This window comes from Canis lupus, chromosome 2 (assembly GCF_003254725.2).
Source record: "Canis lupus dingo isolate Sandy chromosome 2, ASM325472v2, whole genome shotgun sequence".
Classification (NCBI taxonomy): domain Eukaryota; kingdom Metazoa; phylum Chordata; class Mammalia; order Carnivora; family Canidae; genus Canis; species Canis lupus.
The window spans coordinates 20,596,435-20,617,745 of NC_064244.1; the positions used below are offsets into that span (position 1 = coordinate 20,596,435).

Here is a 21,311-nt window from a genome sequence, read left to right on the forward strand (position 1 = left end):
CCCTTTTAGTAAACACATGTGACAAGTCCTTCTTTTTAAAAACAACAGCTGCTCTGAACACAAACTGTGCCTACTACCACTGGGTGACACTGTTAGATCACAGAACAGTCTTCTCTGGGAAAAAGCAAGAGTGCTTGAACTTCACATCTCATTAAGCTGCTTTCTGTAGGAGAGAGACAGGCTCAGAGTCACTAAATGGTCATGTATCAAATGTTATTTGATAAGTATAATTTTCCTATCTAAGGCAATTTTAAGGCCAATGACTTTAAGGTAATCAATTATTAAAGAGATCTGTTAATTGCTTTGAGGTTTGTTCAGATTAGCAGGCAGCATATTAATGAAGTACTAATTACTTTATGGGAATTTTTATGTAAGCCAACGGACTAATAATGTATTTCTCACCAGACAGCAATTTAAGTTATCTTTTTGAGGCAAAAGACTCAGCATTTAATGTATGGACTTCTGGTGAGTGTTTTGTTGGGTCATCTTGTTCAAGAGCGAATGTAATCTTCTGAGTTAGAAAAATGGACATTTGGTTCCCCATACTGATCTGTATTAAGAGAAGAGACTTGCCAATAACTCGTTCTGGGCTCCTTCAAAATCAAATGAGGATGGAGAATGTGGAAAGCACACTGAGATGTTTCCAGAGTTGAGAAATAAGAGTCAGGCTTTCTTTCCCTTTGTGTGTTTGATGTGATGGATAAGAAAACTTCAAATATAGGGTTGTTTTTTTTTCCCTTAAGATTTATTTGAGAACGAGAGGGAGAGTGCAAGTGTATATGCTTGTGAGTCAGGGGGAGGGGCACAGGGAGAGAGAGAGAGACAGAATCTCAAGCAGACTCTCCACTGAGCTCAGCCTGACATGGGGCTCAGTCTCATGACACTGAAATCCTGACCTGAGCCAAAACCAAGATGGAAACACTCAACCAACTGATTGACCCAGGTGCCCCCAAGTATAGTTTTAATAGGAGTAGACTTCAGTAGCCTAAGAAGAACATGAACAATGTCCTGTTGGGCTAGAGGGGAAGGATCCCTCATGAGGAGTCAGGAAAAGCATCATGAAAGGAGCTACTTCATTTGGACACTCAAATCCTTCAGTGTTGGCTCCCGTCATTCAGTATATGTTTGTAGAGTGGACATAAGCATGGTGCTGGGCACACGGTAGAGAGTGAACCCAGATCTGTCACTGACCCCATGGTCTGCAGCAAAGGCACAAGGGGCCAGTGGCCCCTGCCTTCTCCTGGTTCTTTTGCATCATGTAGTCACTGTGTGCTGCTTCTCCTCCTCATGCCTTCTGTTTGAGGTATTGTGCTAGAGCTCTGGGGATGACATAAATCAGTCAGTCTCTTCCCTGCCAAAGGGGTGAACATCTGTTCTTGAATGGAGACAACATGGATATATAGGAAAAATTATCTCATGATAAGTGTCAGATTCATGGGTACAGGGGGCTGACAAGCAGAATTGTCGCCATCAGTCCAGACAAGAGGAAGATGGCTCTTGAGCAATTGGTATGGGAAGATTTGTGGTGAGGTGAGCTTAGAACTGAGTCTCTGCAAAGTGCCTGGGCTTTTCATTGGCTTTGATGAGGGAATTCCACCTGGGAGGAAATCGGGAACAGAGGTGGAGATGGGAACATGTATGGGTTTGTGTGGATTTGTTTGCCAGAGTAGAGGGTTAAAGCTGGAGTGTAGGAGCCAGAGGTTTGCGAAGGTGTTTGAGGGACCTTAAGAACTAGGCAGAAAGTAAAATTTTATCCTGGTGTCTCAGTGATGCTTGGCTTGGTGGTTCTTGATCTGATTAAACAGTGTATTGGATTTGGCTAGGCTGCAGCTGGATTAGGGAAGAGTGACCAGGGGGAGCAGAGGCTCTAAAGAGCCAGGCGCTCCATCCTGAGACTAGGGGATAAAAGCGTGGACTAGGATTAAAGCAGCGGCAATGGGTGATGGTCTCAAGGATTTAGTATGAGAAAGAAACACTGAATGTTCAATTACTTATGAGAAAGAAACACTGAATGTTCAATCATCAAGGCTGAGGGCTAGGACATTGCAGAGATAACATTGATTTAAAAGATGCCTGGCTGATAGCGAAATAAGGAAGTTGAGGGAAGGCAACAGGGTTATTTCTGACACTGGAAGAATGGTGTGTGTGGTGTCCTCTTTGTTGCTGTTGGAAAACAGTAATTTCAATGTAAATTTGGCTGGGTTGGTTTCCACTAGAATGTAAGGGGCCTGCTCTGTCCTGTTCAGTGTTCTATCCTTATCTGGTCCATAACGGGCACTCAGTGAATGAGCCAGCAAGGTTGAGCTCAACTTCAAGCATGTTGCTTCAGATGTGAAGTACCAGTTGGCACTTGGAGTTTGTGACCTGGAGCTTGGGGAGAAGGGAACAGTCTACATATGCTCTAGAAATGGCTCACGTAGCAGAAAGGCCAAGGCCACGTGGGGTGACCAAAGGCAAGAGTTTAGAGAGCTTAGGGACTCATTCCTGGAGAACAGTGGGAGAGAGTGGGAAGGAAGAGGCTGCTTGGGCAGACAGGTAAGGGAAAACCAGGAGAGCATTGTACAAGGGACTGGCTTTCACATCAAGGAGGAGACGGACAACAGCTTGAATTTCAGGGAGGGGCTCAAGAGAAGAAACCAGGAGCCCTAAGAGCCCTGAGGAGAAGCCCTGTGTGTGGATGCCTTGCCGATAGGACCATGCTGTGCAGGCAGTAAGTGATCGCTGCTCAGAATTTGTTCTCTGGGACCTGTTAATGATCCACTGGTGAGTCCTTGGCTGCCTCACAGATCGCTGTCCTTGTGAACAGACCTGAGGGCTGGAGCACAGGACCTCTTAACCTGAAAGAACACTAGACTGAACCCTGACTGAACGTCAGCCCTGTGGATAGCAGCTGATAAGGAGGCCCCCTTCTCAGGTTAAAATATCTCTGGGTTAGAACTCAAGCCCAGCTGTTTTCTTGTACTTGTTTGGTTGAGAAACCATTCTGTGCTCTCGTGCTTTGGGTAGGACTAAGTAGCTGGGACATGCGGCACCAGAAGCACAGCAGGCTCTGACATGCCCTGTGGTATGCAGCTGTGCTGCATGTCAGTACCCTTGGTGGTGATGCCAGTTGCTTGGTTGTCCCTGTCCTTTCAGATGTGTGTTGCTGTTGGCTAGAGCTGAGGAGCATTTCTCCCCCTCCATCATTTACACCTCACAGAAGTAGGGTAGTCCTGCAGGCCACCAGGGAGTTCTAGAATCTGCCCTGGAGATAGAAGGAGGGAATGTGCAGAATTCAAGTCTTATCTGAGGCCACAGGAGATTAAGCAAAATTGTGAACTTTATTAGTAAGGTTGTCTTGATGTTTGAAGAGTTTTACCCTTCATATCAGGCCAAACTAGATGTTTTGTTTTTGTAGGTTATGTTTTGATCTACAAAACAAAACAACATATGATTGCTCTGTGCTCAGAAAAGTTATTTGCAACAGACTACTGAGAAAGGGGAGATAAATGACCACCCAGTTTTGCTGATAAGAAGACTGAAGCATAGAGATTGGGAAATTATCAGGATTTTCAGGGCCTTGGCAGACTCAGGCTGTGGGCTCTGCTCTGTGCTTTGGCCTCATCTGTCTGGCATTTTCATATCTGCCCCCCTGGCCCCCCATGTCCCTCTCTGTCACGTAAGTCCAAATTGGAAAGGTGAGCAGAGCAGAGACCAAGATTGGGTTTATCCATTAAACTTTGTCTGAACTAGTATACGTGTAGTGTATGGTCATTCATTTCACTTTGACCAAACATTAGTTAATGGAGGGGTAGATTAATGAATTAATTTGTTGGAACTATTAAACTGTCTAACTTATTGAGTGGCTGCCGCAGGGTAGGTATGGTGTACGGTGGATGTTTTCCATAGGTTTTCTTTCATGCTTATAACCACTCTGTAAATGTAGTAAGTAATTTATATAAAATCACATAACTGATGAGCAACAAAACCAGGATTCTAATCCAGAATAGGTGGTCTTGAAACCTGGTCTCTTTTTCCATTATATACTGTATTACGTCTCATAGACTGAACAAACTATAAAATAACAAAGTTCTAATTACATAGCAGCAACCAAATGACCCCTAGATAGTAATTTTAATAGCAATTTAATATGTACTGCATTGAACCCAGTATACTGTACATACAGAGAAGGGCATAAGCCAAAAAGCTGTAGTAATTGGTGAATTTTCGGAATGAACAAGCCTGTATAACCAGAACATATATCAGGAAGCAGAACATTATCAGCACCCCAGAAGCCCCCTTTATCCCTTTCTAAGCCTAGCCCACTCCAAAGATACCCTTTATCCTGACATCTGACACCAAAGATTGGTTTCGCCTGTTTTTGAACATTATATATATGGAATCATCCAGTATGGACTCTTTTGTGTCTGGCTTCCTTTGCTTAATATTCTGCTTGTGAGATTCAGCCTTGCAATTGTCCATTCATTCCCTTGCTGTGTAGTAGTCCACTGTCAGTGTACCATAATTTACTTATCGATACTACTGATAATGGACATTTGGATCACTTCTGATGTGGAGCTGTCAATAGCCACGCTGTGAATGACTTATAAAAGCCTTTATGTGTTTTAAGGAAAATGTGTCTTTCACTTCCTTCTGTCCTCACTTTAATGTGATAGCTTCTGCAAGATGTTTTCAGTTTGGTGTTATAAAGCTATGATGTTAGGTAGGGAAGCTTCCAAAATCTTCTCAAGAGAGAAAAATCATCCTGTTTTAAAGTGAAACTCCGTTCTTCCCTCTCTATTCATTATCCCGGTCCAGAAGAATGGAGTGCCCAAAGAGCATCCTTTTGGAATCAGACCCAAGGTCAAATCCTAGTCCTGTTCTTTAGTAGCCATGTGATGCAGTACAGCAAATAACAGTGTTATCATTACTAATTATTATTTATTGCCAGTGACAGTGCGAATAAAAGATGACATCTACTGAAGGTTAGCGATTTCTAGTCCCTACCTTTGGTATACATTTTGCATTTACTCTTCCTAACAACCCTAGGAGATAATCTGCCTTTTTTTTTTTTTTTAAAAAGTAGTGAGATGACATGTCCAAAGACACACAGTAAGTGAGAAATCTGGAATTTAGACCCTATTCATGTGATCTGGAATCCATGTTCTTGAAGCTGTCTGAGCCCCCTTTGTAGGCCATAGGGAGTAATAACCCCTCACCTCATAGGGCCTCATCAAGGATTAAAATATGGGGAGAAACTTAGGTACACCTTCTAGGGCAGATGCACAGGGATTCCCAAACGGATTTCTTTCGTGGCATATCTCTGTGCTTTCAGCCTGTACTTCTCACAGTGCTGAGGGCCAGGGTGAGGCGTCCCTGCTCTTCTCTGGGTTGTGGTTTTGATGATGAACACCTGGTTATTCGTGGAGCTGTCGCCACCTTCTGGTTGGTCTCACCTCAGCCAGACCTGCTTAGCTTTGATAAGGGCCTGTGTTCTGTTTTCCCGATGTTTCTTGCCTCCCTTCCCATGTTCTAAATATAAAATATGTGCCTTTTTTTAAAAATAAAAATACATTTTTAGGGAATGAAAAAACTGATGAGAAAATGAGTTTGGTATTTTCCCAAGGGCGTCACCGTTTGGCATTTGTACAGCAGCATACTTGCAGCCAATTTATTGCAAGTTTGAAGTGGCGACAGTAGTGGAGTGGGCAGAGCAGAAAAAGTAATGCTTCTGTGCTTGTGCAGATGGCTCTGGTTGGCTGTCATTTCTAAGCCTTAGTTTAGGTTTGTGGCCACTAAGGCCCCCTGGGCTGTCCTAACGCCTTAGGGTACCAGTTGTCACTGTTCTTGATGAATTTGCAGGTTCGCCTGAGGACCAGGCTAGTCAGGAGTTTGTCAGTGAAACCCTTGGCTGTTGGGGAACCATTCTTGCCTTAACTCACTCTGCTTCACAACGTTCTTCTCACAGCTGCTGCCCTTCTGGGAATAGTGGGTGCCGAGGGCAGGCTTTCCATCCTTAGCTGACCTGGGCCTGGACTTGGCCTGCCTGCAATCTGAAGTGACTTGGCTCTATCAGAGTTTTGTCAGAGGGTCACTAGAATTTGTTAGAGCCAGCCTGTGAAACAGCCACTCCCAAAAAATGCTTTGGAATTACTTTTAACTTGGCAGAAGTAGTTGTAGCGATTCAGAAGTTTAATTGTTTTGCTTTGACTGGTTATAGTATAGCTGTAACCTGTAGGACACCTGCATTCATTGCCATGTTTCAGGTGTTGTTTAAAAGACTTCAATTATTAGTGCTTCTAGGTAGAATTTGATATTAAATATTTAGGTAAACGTAAAACTTAGTATAATCTCTAAATTTGAGGTTTAAATCTCATAGGATTAGGTTTTAAATTTTATCTTTCTTATATGCAGATGAACTACTAATGTCCAAAATAGTATGAAGAGGAAACTGCAATATGATCCAAGAAATACTTGTTTTATTAATCTATATAATTTTTCTGTGGGAATGGTTATTTACCTCTGGAAAGCAATCAACACAGGATGCCTGGTGTAGGCATGGAGTGGGCCCAGAATCAACCTCCGGTAGGGAAAACAATGAAAAGCAAGGATTCAAAATCCATTATAATGTTGGGATTTCTTGACCTTGGGAATAGCAGAGTTTAGTAACGACTTCTGTTGATTTGCAGAAATTAAAGGCCGAAGTCTCATCAGGTGGTGTTTTTCAGTGTATGCCATTTGGGCCTGCGGCCTCAAAGGTCCTCCAGGCTCTCGTCTAATGCCTTTGGGTACTAGAAGGTGTCCCTGCCTCTTCCTGGTCTAAGACTGAGTTTTTAGGTTTGCTTCAAATATCTGCCTCAGATGTACTTAGTATCTAAGATGCAATTCTGTGTTGTTATTCAACTTCTTAAAATATTTCAGCAAACCCCCTTTGTCTCAGAGCAGTATAAAAGGTCCTTTTTTCTCTGTCAGGCCTGTTTCTTGCTGTTCCCTATACTCTGAGCCATTCAGAACTCCATGGAGCACCTTGAAGGTGTGATCAACCTTTTTATACTTTTCAGAAGGTTCTTGATATTTGTAGCCTGAATGGGCCTTAGAACCATTGACTCTTATCAGTGAGGTCTGTGGGTCATTTAGTCAAACTCTTATGTTTTTGAAGAAAACAAGGCTTATAGAGGTGAAGTTTTGCATGTCAGGTTTCCCAGACCTCTAAATAAACTCTGTCATGGTGTTGGTCACATAGTTTATTTAATAATAGCTTCTATTTGTTGAGCTCCCACAGACATGCCAGAGATTGTACAGAGTACTTAAATCTACATTTCAGCCAGTTCTTACAACAGTCAGTTTAACAGATGGGCGAACGGGGAGTCAGGGAAGTTAAGCTCTGTTCAAGATTTCAAGCCAGTTTTATTTCTCCTACACTGAGCCAGCACTAGTTTTCCCTTATCAACTTGAAACTTAAACTGATTTGTAACTTTTAAAATTTTATCTGATCAGGGGAGTATGACAAAAATGTCTTCATGTTTATTTCTGGAAGAGTGTTTCATGTAGTAATAATAATACCCAAATGCCAAGTACTTTTCCTTCCAGATAGTTCTGTCTCATCTTTTTTGTCTGTCAGGCTTCTGGATTGCCTGATTCTCCGTGAGGAGACCTGGTTTCTCAACTCCATTCTCAGCCCTGTACAAAGGCCTTGTTGCTAGGACTTCAGACAGCTCAGGGGCTCCCTCTACTGGGAGTTAACCCAGGACTCTGTTACCTAATTTAAACATTTATTGACTCAGTCCTGGGAGTCTGAGGAACGTGAATATAGAACAGATATGGTCTTTGCAGTGAAGAGTTGACGATATATATTTGTATCGCTGGAACAGTAGGTTTGGGGATTGGTGAGTAGTAGGAAGAGGAAACAGAAAATTCTTTTGTTGTTGAGAAGTCAGAGACTTTAGTTTATTTTATTTTTTTTTTATTTATTCATGATAGTCACACAGAGAGAGAAAGAGAGAGAGAGGCAGAGACACAGGCAGAGGGAGAAGCAGGCTCCATGTACCGGGAGCCCAACGTGGGATTCGATCCCGGGTCTCCAGGATCGCGCCCTGGGCCAAAGGCAGGCGCCAAACCGCTGCGCCACCCAGGGATCCCCGAGAAGTCAGAGACTTTAATCGCAACTGGGGAATTAGGAAAAGTGTGGAAGATGTGACATTTATCTGGATCTGAAGGGATGAGTGAGATTTGGCTTTGTGGCAATTCTGGGATAGGGTAGGAAGAGGATCAGCATCTCTGCTGGAAGGAATGGTGCTAGCAAAGGCATGCCGGTGAGGAATGCAGGGAAATGAAAATTTGGGGGAGCAGTGCATGTTTATTTTAGTTTAAGTAGAGCTCAATTGGAAGATAGGATCTCTGAATGGAAGAGTTCCCTTAGGATCAGGATGGCATTTTCCAGTCTTGGTAGCGATGAGGAAGATGGTTGGCAGAGGGAAGAAAGTTGAATAAGAATGTAGATTCCACGTGTTGGTCTTGGCTCCAGGGGGGAAGTCGCTGAGAGATGACCAGAATCCAGATCCTTCGCAGCCACTGCCACGAGTACTGGATGGAGCTTTTATAGAGGTTGCTCCCTGCCAGTTCACCCCCTTCTTCCTAAGTGACCTTTGCCCAGACTCCGGCCTGGTCTACTTCATGAGGGGCTATAAGGAAGCCTTAGAGCTACACTGGACTCAGGCTGAGAGCCTTCCGTCTCTCATGTCCCAGTCCCGGTTGTGAAGAAGGGCCAGTCAGTGAGGAAAGAATTTGAAGGGAAGTGTTTGCACCTTCGCCTGCAGCAGAACTCCTCCTGCACACCCCTTCCTCCACCTGCAAGGGTGTCTGCTTGAGTCCAGTACGAGACACGCTACCACCTTCCTACACTGGTCCTCTGGGAGAAGAGCACTTCCCAGATACTAAATCTAAAGAGGAATCAGAAAAGTTTCCAAGCTGGAACTTGTTTTCTAGATTCAGAACTGAAGCCTTTTCATTCTGCACACTGGAAGTTCTCTGAGTCTTGGCACCAGGGACCAAGATGATGCCTGTACCCTGGTGCTGACAGGAGAGATAGGGTGAGTTATGTTGCCTCTGCTAGTGAGAACAGGTGAATGGAGGGGCAGAGGATGGGGGCTGGCAAGGCGGGGATGGCTGAAGTGAGAAACCGTGGAGGTCAGATTAGTGAGACAAAGGAAAGAATCACCCAGGGGTTGAGTACTGACTGCCTTCACAGCCTTGCTGTCACCGCTTGGATGTCTGTCCGGCAAGTACCTCAAATTCTGTGTCTCCCAAACGGGATTCCTGGGCTCATCTCCTGTCCAGCTCCCCTCATGGCCTCCCTGCCTGAGAGCACGGACTGACCTCCTTGTTGCTCAGGCCAGGAACCTCGGAGTCACCCTTGATTCTCCTGTGCCTTTCACACTTCATATCCAGTCCTCCAGGAAGTCCCGGAGGCTTTCTTATCAGAGTCTATCCTGACCGTCTGTCCTCCCACCTGTGCTGCAAGCACCCTGGTCTAAACCATCTGTCACCCTCATCATGGAGATAGCTTCCTGCCTAGTTCTTTCCCTGCCTGCTGCTGCTATTCTAAATTCTGTAACTAGAGTAGTCTTTTAAAAATAGGAGTCAGATCTTGTCACTTTTCTGCTTCAAACCCTGAATGGCTTTTCCACTATCTCCTGAGTAAAGGCCAGCAGTCCTCACGGTGGCCCTCATGCTCCCACAACATCTGGCCCTTCCACCCCCATTCCCTCCCTCAGCTGTTACCTCTGTATCCTCACCGACATTCCCTTGCCTCCAGCCTCACTGGCTTCTTTGCTTCTTCTTGTACTCACCAGGCACACTCCTACCTCATGGCCTGGGCATGAGCTCTTCCCTCTCTGTGGAGTGCTGTTTTTCCACAAGTCCACAGGGCTCACCCTCCTGTATGTAATACCTTAGGAGGCTGTAATCTGTTTTGATTTGGTGTCATGGAGGTTACCCATGGTTTAGAGCAGAGAAACAGATTCTTTTATGGAATCCTTTAGGCCTTCTTATCTACTGATTAATGAGAATGAAACTACTGTTGGTTTTTAAAGACAACTGGGACTGCACAGAGGTGTGTATGGTGCATTTCACATTTCATCCAAGGAGCACAATTTTGTGTGGGGCAGTGCATTAAAGGCAGGCCGGCTGTGATTGGTTCACTAATTCGCCATTTGCAAGGTTTGTGTTTCTCCAATCATTGAAGGTGGTAGGCGTTCTCATTATTTTTTTTTTAAAGATTTATTTTTTTTTAATTTTTATTTATTTATGATAGTCACACAGAGAGAGAGAGAGAGAGAGAGAGAGGCAGAGACATAGGCAGAGGGAGAAGCAGACTCCATGCACCGGGAGCCTGACGTGGGATTCAATCCCGGGTCTCCAGGATCGCACCCTGGGCCAAAGGCAGGCGCCAAACTGCTGCGCCACCCAGGGATCCCAGGCGTTCTTATTTAAAAGATCAATGCATGGGCAGCCCGGGTGGCTCAGCGGTTTAGTGCTGCCTTTAGCCCAGGGCATGATCCTGGAGACCCAAGATTGAGTCCCACGTCAGGCTCCCTGCATGGAGCCTGCTTCTCCCTCTGCCTGTCTGTCTGTCTGTCTGTCTCTCTCTCTTTCATGAATAAATAAATAAAAATCTTTTAAAAAATAAATAAAATAAAAGATCAATGCAAATAGTGTTCAAGGAACACTTGGTGTAATTTGTTATATATGTCTCAATGTTTAGTAATTTTGAGCCTCAATTATGCTGTTGAACCTAAAATATATAAATGAATAACACATCTGCAATGTTGCTATTTTAGTTGATTTATTTATTCTTTGGATTTTTAACCTCTTTATTTTCACATAATCTTCAAAAGATTCGTTATAAAAATAGCAAATATGATAGAGCATGAGTTTTGAGACCAGCGGGCATTCATTTTAGTTCTTTACCTTACTAGTAATTATTAGTATAAACAAGTTATTTAATGTTTGTTTCTACATTTTATGGTCTGCAAAGCAAAGATTCTAATTCTTTTCCTCGTTGGGTTGTTGCTAGGATCAGATGTGGCATGTTGTATGTGTTGCTAGGTTAGGTACTGGCTCTGAGTAGTTGTTGGCTGCCACTTGGAACGCATTTCCCTTTGGATGTGGAAGAGTACAATGGTGTTTTGGGATAGTTCAGGAAGACATCTTTAATGACTTTGAAAGCAAAACTCCTGTTTGTAGCTGAGTACCACTGAACCCATTTTTTGTTTTTGTTTTAAAATTTTTAGTTGAAAACACCTCTTTATTCTTTCCACTGTCTACCCCCCACCCCTTGTCCAGAGTCCATGGAAACATACCATGTGTTTTCTCCTCCTTTAGTCTGTGAGCATATAAATAAGCACACAGTTACTTAGATGTTTGCTCGGTGGGTTGATGTCATGGGCAGAAATAAAGATGGAGCTTGTCTTCCGTTAAGGAGCTTATTTCTGGAGGACCTCTCTACTTTTTCAGTTTAGACCAGATTTTATTTGGTTCAGCATTTATTCACCTTCTACCATGTACCAGGCACATTGCTGAACTCGGGGATTTAAAACTACAAAAGAAGTGGTTCTAGTTCTTGGGGAGAATAGACAGAAACATGTGGTTACCCTGTGTCGGTGCATTTCATGACGAAAGTACATCACCACCACTGCTGGACTGGGAAGGCACGTAGGTGATGATTATCTTGCTGTCCCAGGGGAGGTGGGGCAAGGTGGCAGTATTGGGTGTGAGCCCATTCACATGCACATCTTCCTCCCAAACTTCCCCTGTTCTGTGATCACTGTTTCATTTAAGGTCATAAAGCTGACCAAAGGATTAGTAAGCATGTTCTCTGGACTTCCAAGGAAAGGCCCAATGTCAAATACTCTGCCTTAGTCTGGCTCTGCATCTCCTTTTTGGTTTGGGAAATAAAATCATCATGCAGGAACAGGGAAGCAGAAAATGCCACATTAGTTATCTTGAAATATTGGCCAGATTTGTTTTGAGGGCAAGGGAACAGGATTGAGGTCATCATCAAGAGAAGAACCTAGGAGTCTACAGCAATGGGATGCCTGCCTGATGGACCTGTGGGCTACTTCCAGCAGGATGCCCATTAGCCTTCTTGCTCCCAGCTCTTGCCCTCACTGAGTGTGTTCTTATGTCTCATTAAGGATCACATATGTTCATGGAGCACTCACCTTGTGCTGCACACTGCCCCCGGATAGCTACAGGGGTATGTGTCCTGCTGTTCAGGAGCATCTCTTATTGGGGAGGTCATGTACACTTGAATCCTAGGATGAGCAGCTCAAATTGAACATGGAGGAAGGGACCCTAGGGATTATCATCTGTTCATTTCACCGTACTGGTCTGGAATCTGAAACCGGAAAGGCTGTGTGTCTCTGCCTAGGCATTACATCAATTTTTCTTCTTCTGTACTCCAGTGACTGCTTGTCCTCCTTACTAAAAAACTTGTGTGGATAGGCTTTCAATACAAGGCATCCTCCCTTCTTCCTCTCTGGAACTTCCTTCCTTCCTGGAACTTTTCTAGGGCGTGTGTGTGTGTGTGTGTGTGTGTGTGTGTGTGTGTGTGTGGCAGGGGGTAAGACCAAACCACTGCCCCCAGAAGCATTTGCTTTGAGAGCTAGTAACAAGCAAAATCTGTAGTATTGGCAAAGCAGGGAAGAGCGGGGGTTGGGATTGCAGGTTTAAGTGTGGTGGTAAGAGGTCAGACCTCTTTGAGGAGGTGACATTTGAGGAGGGACCTGAGAAGATGTGAACAGGGTGCTCATGAGAGGGGAGAGGAGACCCCGGCCGGTGGCAGCATAAGGAACAGAGGGCTCTGTGTTCCAGAAACCTCCTGATGTTGATGGATATCAGGTGTCTGTACATTGTCAGTGCATAATCATTTGGGGCGGTGGAAAGCAATGAAGCACTTCAGTCAGGTGGCCAGGGTGTTGCTTGTTATGGGGTTAAGTTGGACTTGAGACGTGTTGGTGGGAAGCATCCTATGTGACCTGAAATTCCTCAAGGTGTGAGTAGTTGTGACCAGAGTCAGATTATGGGACCCCTCTGCTTTAATCACGGGCAACCCAAAACAACAAAGCCATTCTTCTTCCCATGGCTTTCACAAAACTTCACATATTTTTCCATGAAGCGCCAAGTGGGCCCACAAGGATAACATGTTGGCCAGATTTGTTTTGAGGGCAAGTGTGTTACACAGGATGTTTCAGCAGAAGAGCTTATAGATTATCTCCCCTTTGTATTTCAGACGGCCCATCTGAGGATACCGACCTTAAGGATACATATCTCATCCCAAGAAACATCATGGCCGAGCCAGACTACATAGAAGATGACAATCCTGAGCTAATTAGGCCTCAGAAACTAGTCAATCCTGTCAAAACGTCCCGCAACCATCAGGATCTTCACAGAGAACTTCTCATGAATCAAAAAAGGTATTATAGTGGTTTCTCAAGCAAAGTTTGACTTTGGGGACTTTGACTTCAGAGATTTTTTTTTTAATTCTTTTCTTGACTATATTTAAGGCTGTCTTATTCCTTCTAGTCTGACCCAGGGCATCCCTCCATGTAATAAGGTCATCTGCGTAGCTGCCACTACCACTCTTACTCCATGATCTACAGGACTCTGTCGCCTTCTCAGATGGACATATATTGTAGAATTTGGATGGAAGGGGATTGATTAAGGATAAAAGATAATATCCTAAGTTGAAGAGAAATACATTATTTCTTGGATTCGTAAAAACTCTGAATTTGCTCCTTACGTTTGGGGAAATGTAGGAATCACATGTAATACTGCCTGCTTTAGCCTTTGTGAGTGGCAAGAAGTCTCTAGAACTACATCAACTTAATAATAGACAAGAACCCTTTCTTTTTTTTTAAGTAACATTAAAATTATTACTATGATCATTTTTATTGTTAATTTTTTTAAAGGGAAGAAAACATTTGCCTTTTATCTTCTTTGTAGACCATTTGTCAGCTCTACATGTGTCATAAAAATGACAAAAATGTTTGGATGTTGGGTTGACGTAGTCTGCTTTTTAAGTGATTTTGGGCAGGGCCAATTGACTAGGCGAGCTGAAGATACAAAGGTACTTTTTATGTATTAGGACACAAAATTACTTACATTGTCCAAAACCTATTAAGCTTCCTGTAGAGCTATTCTCAGACCTTCACAATGAAATTGTCGATCTGAATTGTGGGACCACAGGTCAGTCATCCCCTCACTCTTTGCCAAGCAAGCCCTAGTTAGCTAACCATTGAACTGAAGGATATGTAGACCAAGGTAAGCAGAGGGTCATGTTTTAGACAGAAGGCCTAATTTAAAAACAAAAAAATATAAAGAGGTTGTGAAGGGGCAGTCCTCCTTCCCTCATGTACCCCTGCCAGAATTTGTAACTCCTGCTGAGGCATTCATTGTCAATCGCCCTTCCTCCAGCCTGGGAATGTGACTTACTACCTTCTTTTTGTTACCAGCATGTACTAGTATGCCAATGGATTCATGCTGATGAAATTGAATGCAAGTTTGATCCATTCTGAATAAGTGCTTAGCTTCTAACTGTCTTTGTCACATAGAAGGAAAAAAAAATACAGATTTGGTATCATCATGCTCAAAGCAAAACAAGAATATGTACATTCCTAAGTAGGCCACAGAATTTGGAGGCAGTCTTGTCTGGGAAATGATGCCTGCATTTTGATACGAAGATCACAAGTTTGATATGCTCCAAAAGAAGAGCAGTCAGCACTAACTACTTTCCTTCTTGGACCTCAGTTCCTTTATCTGTAAAAAGGGAATAGGGGACTCCATTGATCTCTGAGGGACATTTTCTCTCAAACAACGGTTGGTTTGTTTTTCTGTTCTATTTATGAATAAAGGCTCCAAGTCAGAATAGAGGCAAAGGTAAAACCAACATTGGCAGAACAACTGTTCTCTGAATTAGAGGCTACAAATTATTCCACAGAAATGTATTTAGCACCCTGGGTTATATATCTCTAGAAAGTAGAGAATCTGTTGCTAGATTTTCTAGAATACACACTTTTGTGAAAATGGACCTCCCTTCTGCCTGATGTTCTCTGGCCTGAGGTCCCTTGTCCTTGTTCACACGGTGACTCTAGCCAGGCCCAGCTCAAGTAATCTGGGAGATCAGTCTGTTCCCTTGAGTACCACAGTGTAGAGAGGATGTCGCTTTGAGGTTAGAGGGAAATCCTCCAGATCCTGGTTTGCCATTTGACTTGAGCTACCTTTATGACCTTGGACAAGATCCGCCTTCCTGAGATGTGGCTTCATTTATAAAGTGGGGAATAAAAAAGATCCTTCTTCTAAAACTTAAAGAATAACAGGTCCAAAGTCCTACTAAGATGACTGGTGTATAATAAATATAACAAACAGATGACTCTGCCATCCATGGTCTGTTCTCAGGGAGCATCTTCAGGAAATCCCCATTGCTTCACCCTCTTTTCCTCTGAGGGGTGCTGGTATGGCTTTTGAAGTACATCAAGAGGGGTGGAGGGGGAAGGCAGTAAGGCAGGTTTCCAAATAAAATGAATGTATCTCATCCTATGTTTCCAGGTTTTTCAAGATAAAAATCGTAGTTTGGTGGGGGTCCTCTCATTAGAAATTACAACTGGTTTGTGAGAAACCTCTCCAGCGGTTTCTTCTCTTTATTCACCTTCCATCATGTACTTGCTAGGGACTTTGGTTTTTTTTTTTTTTTTTCCTAAATTTTTGTGCCAAATGACAGGAAGTTTCACATGGATAATATGTGTGTTTGGTTATACAGGATAATTATACTTGATTACCGGTTCAGATCGTAACAAAAGTCTGCTTACTTTCCTACAATTAGTCAAGGGCCTTCCCGTATTTTATCTTACCCAGTGATCTTTCCAGTAACCCAGCGTGTATTATCGTGGGGTCACCCTTATTTGATCTGTAAATAAGAGAAAACTCAGAATAAACATGGAATTAAAGGCAGTTCATATAGATAAGGCAAGTAATATTATTGGGAAAAAAAGAGAAAAGAGTGGAGACAGCAGTGAGATCAGCATGCAACAGGTGTTCTGTGAAGCCCTGCACCTTTGCATATGCACAAATATGGCTCACAGCCCTGGAGCAGGTGGTTCAGAGTTTTTCAGGTTACATTTTAGAAATCAAGATAAAAGCAGCATCACTACTTTTACTTCTAAGTATTTTAGCTCTGAAACCTATACCCTTTCAAGGATCTAATTCTGCTCCTCTACTTCGCATCCTCAGACCTAGCTGAGTTTCAGATTAAAAATCTTTAAATTTTAAACTGGTGACAGTCTGCCATTTTGTCTGATTCTGAGGACCCTTGGTCAGGTTCTCAGGTTCTGTATGTGTTACAATGGCATCATTTCAAGAGGCATTATTTTTCGTAGTTGACAGATGGGTGTTCAAGAGGTCTCTTAAATAGAGATATTTCTCATATAACCTAGAGAGGTTCTGTTTTCTCTACTAAGTGTACTTTTGGCCACAAATATAGAATATCCAGTCACTTAAACATATCCCTAAAATCCCTAAATTATTTGACTTTACCTTCCAGTCAGTGGTTTCCAGTTCTCTATGCTTTTAGTTGATCATTTTACATGCTTTGCTAGTCATAGAGTTCTTCAATAAATACTTGTTGCTGTACCACATGGAAAAAAATAACAGGAAGTTGAATTACAAATGTTTGCTTTTATAAGCCATGTAGGTAGACATGGCTCAAGCCAAAAATGTAGATAAGACAGGCCAGGGCAGCCCCAGTGGCTCAGCGGTTTAGTGCCGCCTTCAGCTCAGGGCCTGATCCTGGAGACCTGGATAGAGTCCCACATCGGGCCCTCTGCATGGAGCCTGCTTCTCCCTCTGCCTGTGTCTCTGCCTCTCTCTCTCTCTCTCTGTCTCTCATGAATAAATAAATCTTTAAAAAACAAAAAAGAAAGAAATCCTTCAATCAGTTTTTCCTCTGCCTGTGCCTCTGCCTTTCTCTCTCCCTCTCCGTGTCTCTCATGAATAAATAAATGAAATATTAAAAAAAAAAAAAAAAAAAAGACAAGCCATACCAGGAGATTCCAAGATTAAAGGTCAAGGGCTTGAAATCCAAAGGCAGCCCTCCCCCTTCACCCTAAGAACAAGATTAGGCCAGGAGATGTTTGGCTGGGTGGGTAGGGGGTTTGTTCTGTTAGGGTTTGCACCCGCCCTTGCCTCTGGCTCCATAGGCTTTCTGCATCTGGGATGGAGGTAGAGTGAGTGTAGACCCCTTCATTCCACCCCTGGATGTATTCAGCAGTTCTACTTCTGTGAATCTAGCCAACAGAAATACTTACATAGGAGCGTAAGTATACACATGCAAGGAAGGTCATTGCCTCATTGCCTTTAATAGGGGACAATTGAAAACAGCCTAAATGTCTGTCAAGGGAGTGGAAAATTATGGCATTTCTGTACTGTGGTATCTTGGGCAGATGTTGGGAAGAATGAGGAAGAGCTCTGTAAGGCTATAGAAAGTATGGAAGAGCACAGACCAAACTCTTAGTTATCTCTGGGTGTAGGAACAGGAAGCATTGTGGGACAAGGGCCACCACGGTGTACCTTATACAGTTCTGTCCACATAGAAGAATACAATGTAAGTGGTACTCCCAAGATTGGTTTAACAGGAATAGTTTGGGTGTGCTTTTACTCCTTATTTCACATATATTTATGTTTCCTAACCAATTTTTTTGTAAAAAGCACATACTAATTTTTCTAATTTATTTATTTTGGGGAGGAGGGAAATTATTGAGGGAATTATTGGGGGCGGGGGGGGGGGCAGAGGGAGAGGGAGAAAGAAACTTCAGATTCTGTGCTGAGTGGGGATCCTGACACAGGTTTCGATCTCATGACCCTGAGACCACAATTTGAGCTGAAACTAAGAGTCAGATGCTTGACCAACTGCACCACGCAGATACCCCTAGAGCACATATTAATTTAAAAATTGTCTTGGCCTTCTGTCATGTCATGGCCACTGAAAGACTCAGAAATAACTGCTGGTGTTGATTGGTTCAAAGCCACCAGGACTTGAGCACCTGTCAGTCATAAAGGAATTGAAAGTACTTATTAATTATATATGTCAGAATTGATTAAAGCAAATCAACTGTTAACCAAGCACAGAATGACATTGTAGTCTTTATGAGATTTGGAGAGGCTCATTTCCGTCTTTGGGCACGCTTTCTGCAATCTGATCCAGTTTTCAACTCATAATCATATGGGCAAAGCTTGACTTTTTCCATTCAGCCCAGAAAGTGAAGTGATCTGCTGTGATAAAATATTAACTAAATTTGTATGACTTTTGACTGCTGTAAGTGCAGAACATTTATCAGATAAGCACCATTTTCCTGAGCCTTCTGTGACTAAATATTTTGTCTTACTGCCACCATTGTGTAAAATCTTTGACTAGAAAATGAATACTGGATATTAGTTAAACCCATTCATAGGCTGCAACAGAATGTCAGCTTAGTGTTCATACATCAAAGTTTGTTCAACAGCCTTTGCATAATCCAGAAGAATTTAATAACCATTGAGGTTAATTTTGTCAGTAAAATAAAGGGAAAGGAAAATGTTTGAAATTTAAATTACGCAGATAGCTAAATTCTTAATCCTAAAATTTAAATCCCTTAATTCTGTCTGTGGTATCACACTGAGGCTTTTTAATAGTCCTGAAACTGAGTGGGTCTTTACTCAGATTATCTACAAACAAGTTTTCCTACATTTGCTGTGAGCAAAGTACCATAAGCACATAATATTTTTTTGCACATATTTAATTTCCAGAATCATCTGTCCATACTTCTGTAGATATTATAAGATCTTAATAACTGCAAAACAAACTATAAATTATAAAAGTTACACATGTCTTTTGCTGCTTCTTTTTTTGGCTGAATTTTAATACTTTTCTTTTTTATCAAAAGTTCTAGTGAAAATTGGCAAAGTGGAGCCATATGTTATTTTGACTATCTTTTATCGATGGAATATACTGATCTTTACTCTGTAAACAACAATTTTGAAAATTTTCTGATTTGAAAAAAATGTAGATAGGAGAGATGCCAGAATTTTTAAAAACTGTAGTTAAATAAATGAAGCAGTGTGAAATTAAGAATTCATTTGTAAATGTGGTAGTGTGTACTTGAAAGACTCTGAGATGAGTGTGTTGTTAAGTTTCTACAACCAGAGCACACACTTTAGTAATTATTTAACAGTTTCTTAGATGACTCCTAGATGCTGAGACCCATTGGTTGATTGACATAGTGTAGAGAACAACCACCCAGGTATACATTCCTGATTTAACAGACTAGCAATCACCATCAACAGGACCAGGAGGTGCATGGGAAGGTGCTCGGGTTCATCTCAGTTCTGGGTGGATTCAGCAGGGCCTTTTGTTGCTGCCCAGAAAAGCCTGAGTCACTGTCAGGTCAAGTGTGCACGTGTGTGGAAGCATGAGAGTAAACACCCGCACCATCACTTACACCATGTGCTGCCTGAAATTGACAGTGTTCTTCCTGTTTTGTGGTTTCATTTTCATTTTAAATGTTCTTACTAAATGTTAATATCAAGTTGAGATGACTTACAAGCTAGTGGAGACTTGCTACAGAGAAAGGGAAGACAAGAGAGGCTGGCTGAGCGAGCACCTTGAAAGCCTGTCCTACAGAAGTCTTAAGGAAATGGTAGAAAACTGAGACAAGGAGTGTCCTTGCTAATGGTTAAACATAGACATTCCATCTAAGGAAATGCCCTTGACTTACCTCAGACATTTTGGGTGGAGGGGTAGTAGAGAATGGTCTAAGTTTTGGTTTTGTTTCTCCCATCTAAAGAGATGGCAGCCTAATTTATCTCTTAGAAATGTAGAACTTCCTGTAACCTGGTTTCCATCCATCAGTAGAAAACGACACATCTGAAGTGGTTCCATAGTGAGGAGCCCTGGGGGTGATGGGATCAGAGTTCCCTGCTGCCACACATCCCCAGGATTGATGACATTTTAGACATCTCTGGAGATATTCAAGAACCCTCTGACAAAGTTGAGAATTTTGGAAGGGTCCAGTGCCATTTTGCTGTTTAAATTTCTCTGCTGGCCTATCTTTAGGCTGCTTTTAGTACATGGGATCAGGGGCTCCATCTTGGGAAGCTTTCCCTAAAACTTCAAGTGGAGGCACCTCATATTCTGGGCATCTCTATCATCACCATCTCCATCTCTATCATTATCTTCTTCACTATCTCCATTGTCTTCATCTCTGTCTTTTTTTTTTTTTTTTTAAGATTTTATTTATTTATTCATGAGAGATAGACGAGACCCTGGCAGAGGGAGAAGCAGGCTCCACGCAGGCAGCCCTATGTGGGACTCGATCCCGGAACTCTGGGATCACACCCTGAGCCAAAGGCAGACGCTCAACTGCTAAGCTACCCTGGCATCCCTCATCTCTGTCTTCTCTGCCATCTCCACCATCTTTATCTTCTCCATCTCCGCTATCTCCATTGTCTTCATCATCATGAGTGATCGTGATTGAATGAGTGATTGAATGAGCATGCTATTCCAACCTTCCCCACTCTAAACCTTTGCATAGGCTAGTATCTGGCACATAGTGGGTGCTTAATACATTTTTATTGAGTGAGTGGATTTTGCTAACTCCTGGAGGTTGTTCTTGCCCTTTTTTTCGTGTTTGAATTTCTCATACCTCCAGTATTGACTAACTGGTAGCAGGCATCATAGTAATGTTAACTTGGTAGGCTCATATTCCGTGGCTGACACCTTAAATTAAGTTTCTGTTTATGAAGGATGTGTCCATTAGATTAAACCCCCCCTTTTTTTTAGGTTTTGTTGTTATCTTTTTGTTATTTTTTGCAGGGGTCTTGCCCCTCAGAACAAGCCGGAACTGCAGAAGGTGATGGAAAAGAGAAAACGAGATCAAGTAATAAAACAGAAAGAAGAAGAAGCACAGAAGAAGAAATCTGACTTGGAAATAGAACTATTAAAACGGCAGCAGAAGCTGGAACAGGTGAGAGTACTGGGGATGAAGATTGTCTTTTTCCTTTAATGAGTTATATTTGACATATATATCAAGTATTGTATAAGTTTAAGGCATGCAGCATGTTGAATTGGCACATTTATGTTGTGGTATGTCTGCCCCTGAAGCTTAGCTAGCCCCTCTATCACATCACATAGATACCCTTTCTTGTGGTGCTGGCAACAGTTGAGATCCAGTCACTTAGCAAGTTGAATGTTCATAGTAGAGTTTTGTTGATTGCAGCCAACAAAACTGTACTGTGTGTATCAG

The 21,311-nt window shown here is 42.6% G+C and overlaps 1 protein-coding gene across 5 annotated transcripts in view; it reads left to right on the plus strand.

Annotated features, from left to right (window-relative positions):
• FAM107B (family with sequence similarity 107 member B) overlaps positions 1-21,311 on the plus strand; it is a 70,698-nt gene that overhangs the window by 45,863 nt on the left and 3,524 nt on the right. For all 5 annotated transcript variants that reach the window (XM_025445051.3, XM_025445050.3, XM_049100657.1 and 2 more), the window contains exons 2-3: positions 13,271-13,454; positions 20,882-21,032. In XM_025445051.3, the coding sequence (XP_025300836.1) occupies positions 13,327-13,454; positions 20,882-21,032 (279 nt within the window). In that variant the 5' untranslated portion in view covers positions 13,271-13,326. The remainder of the gene's footprint in view (positions 1-13,270; positions 13,455-20,881; positions 21,033-21,311) is intronic.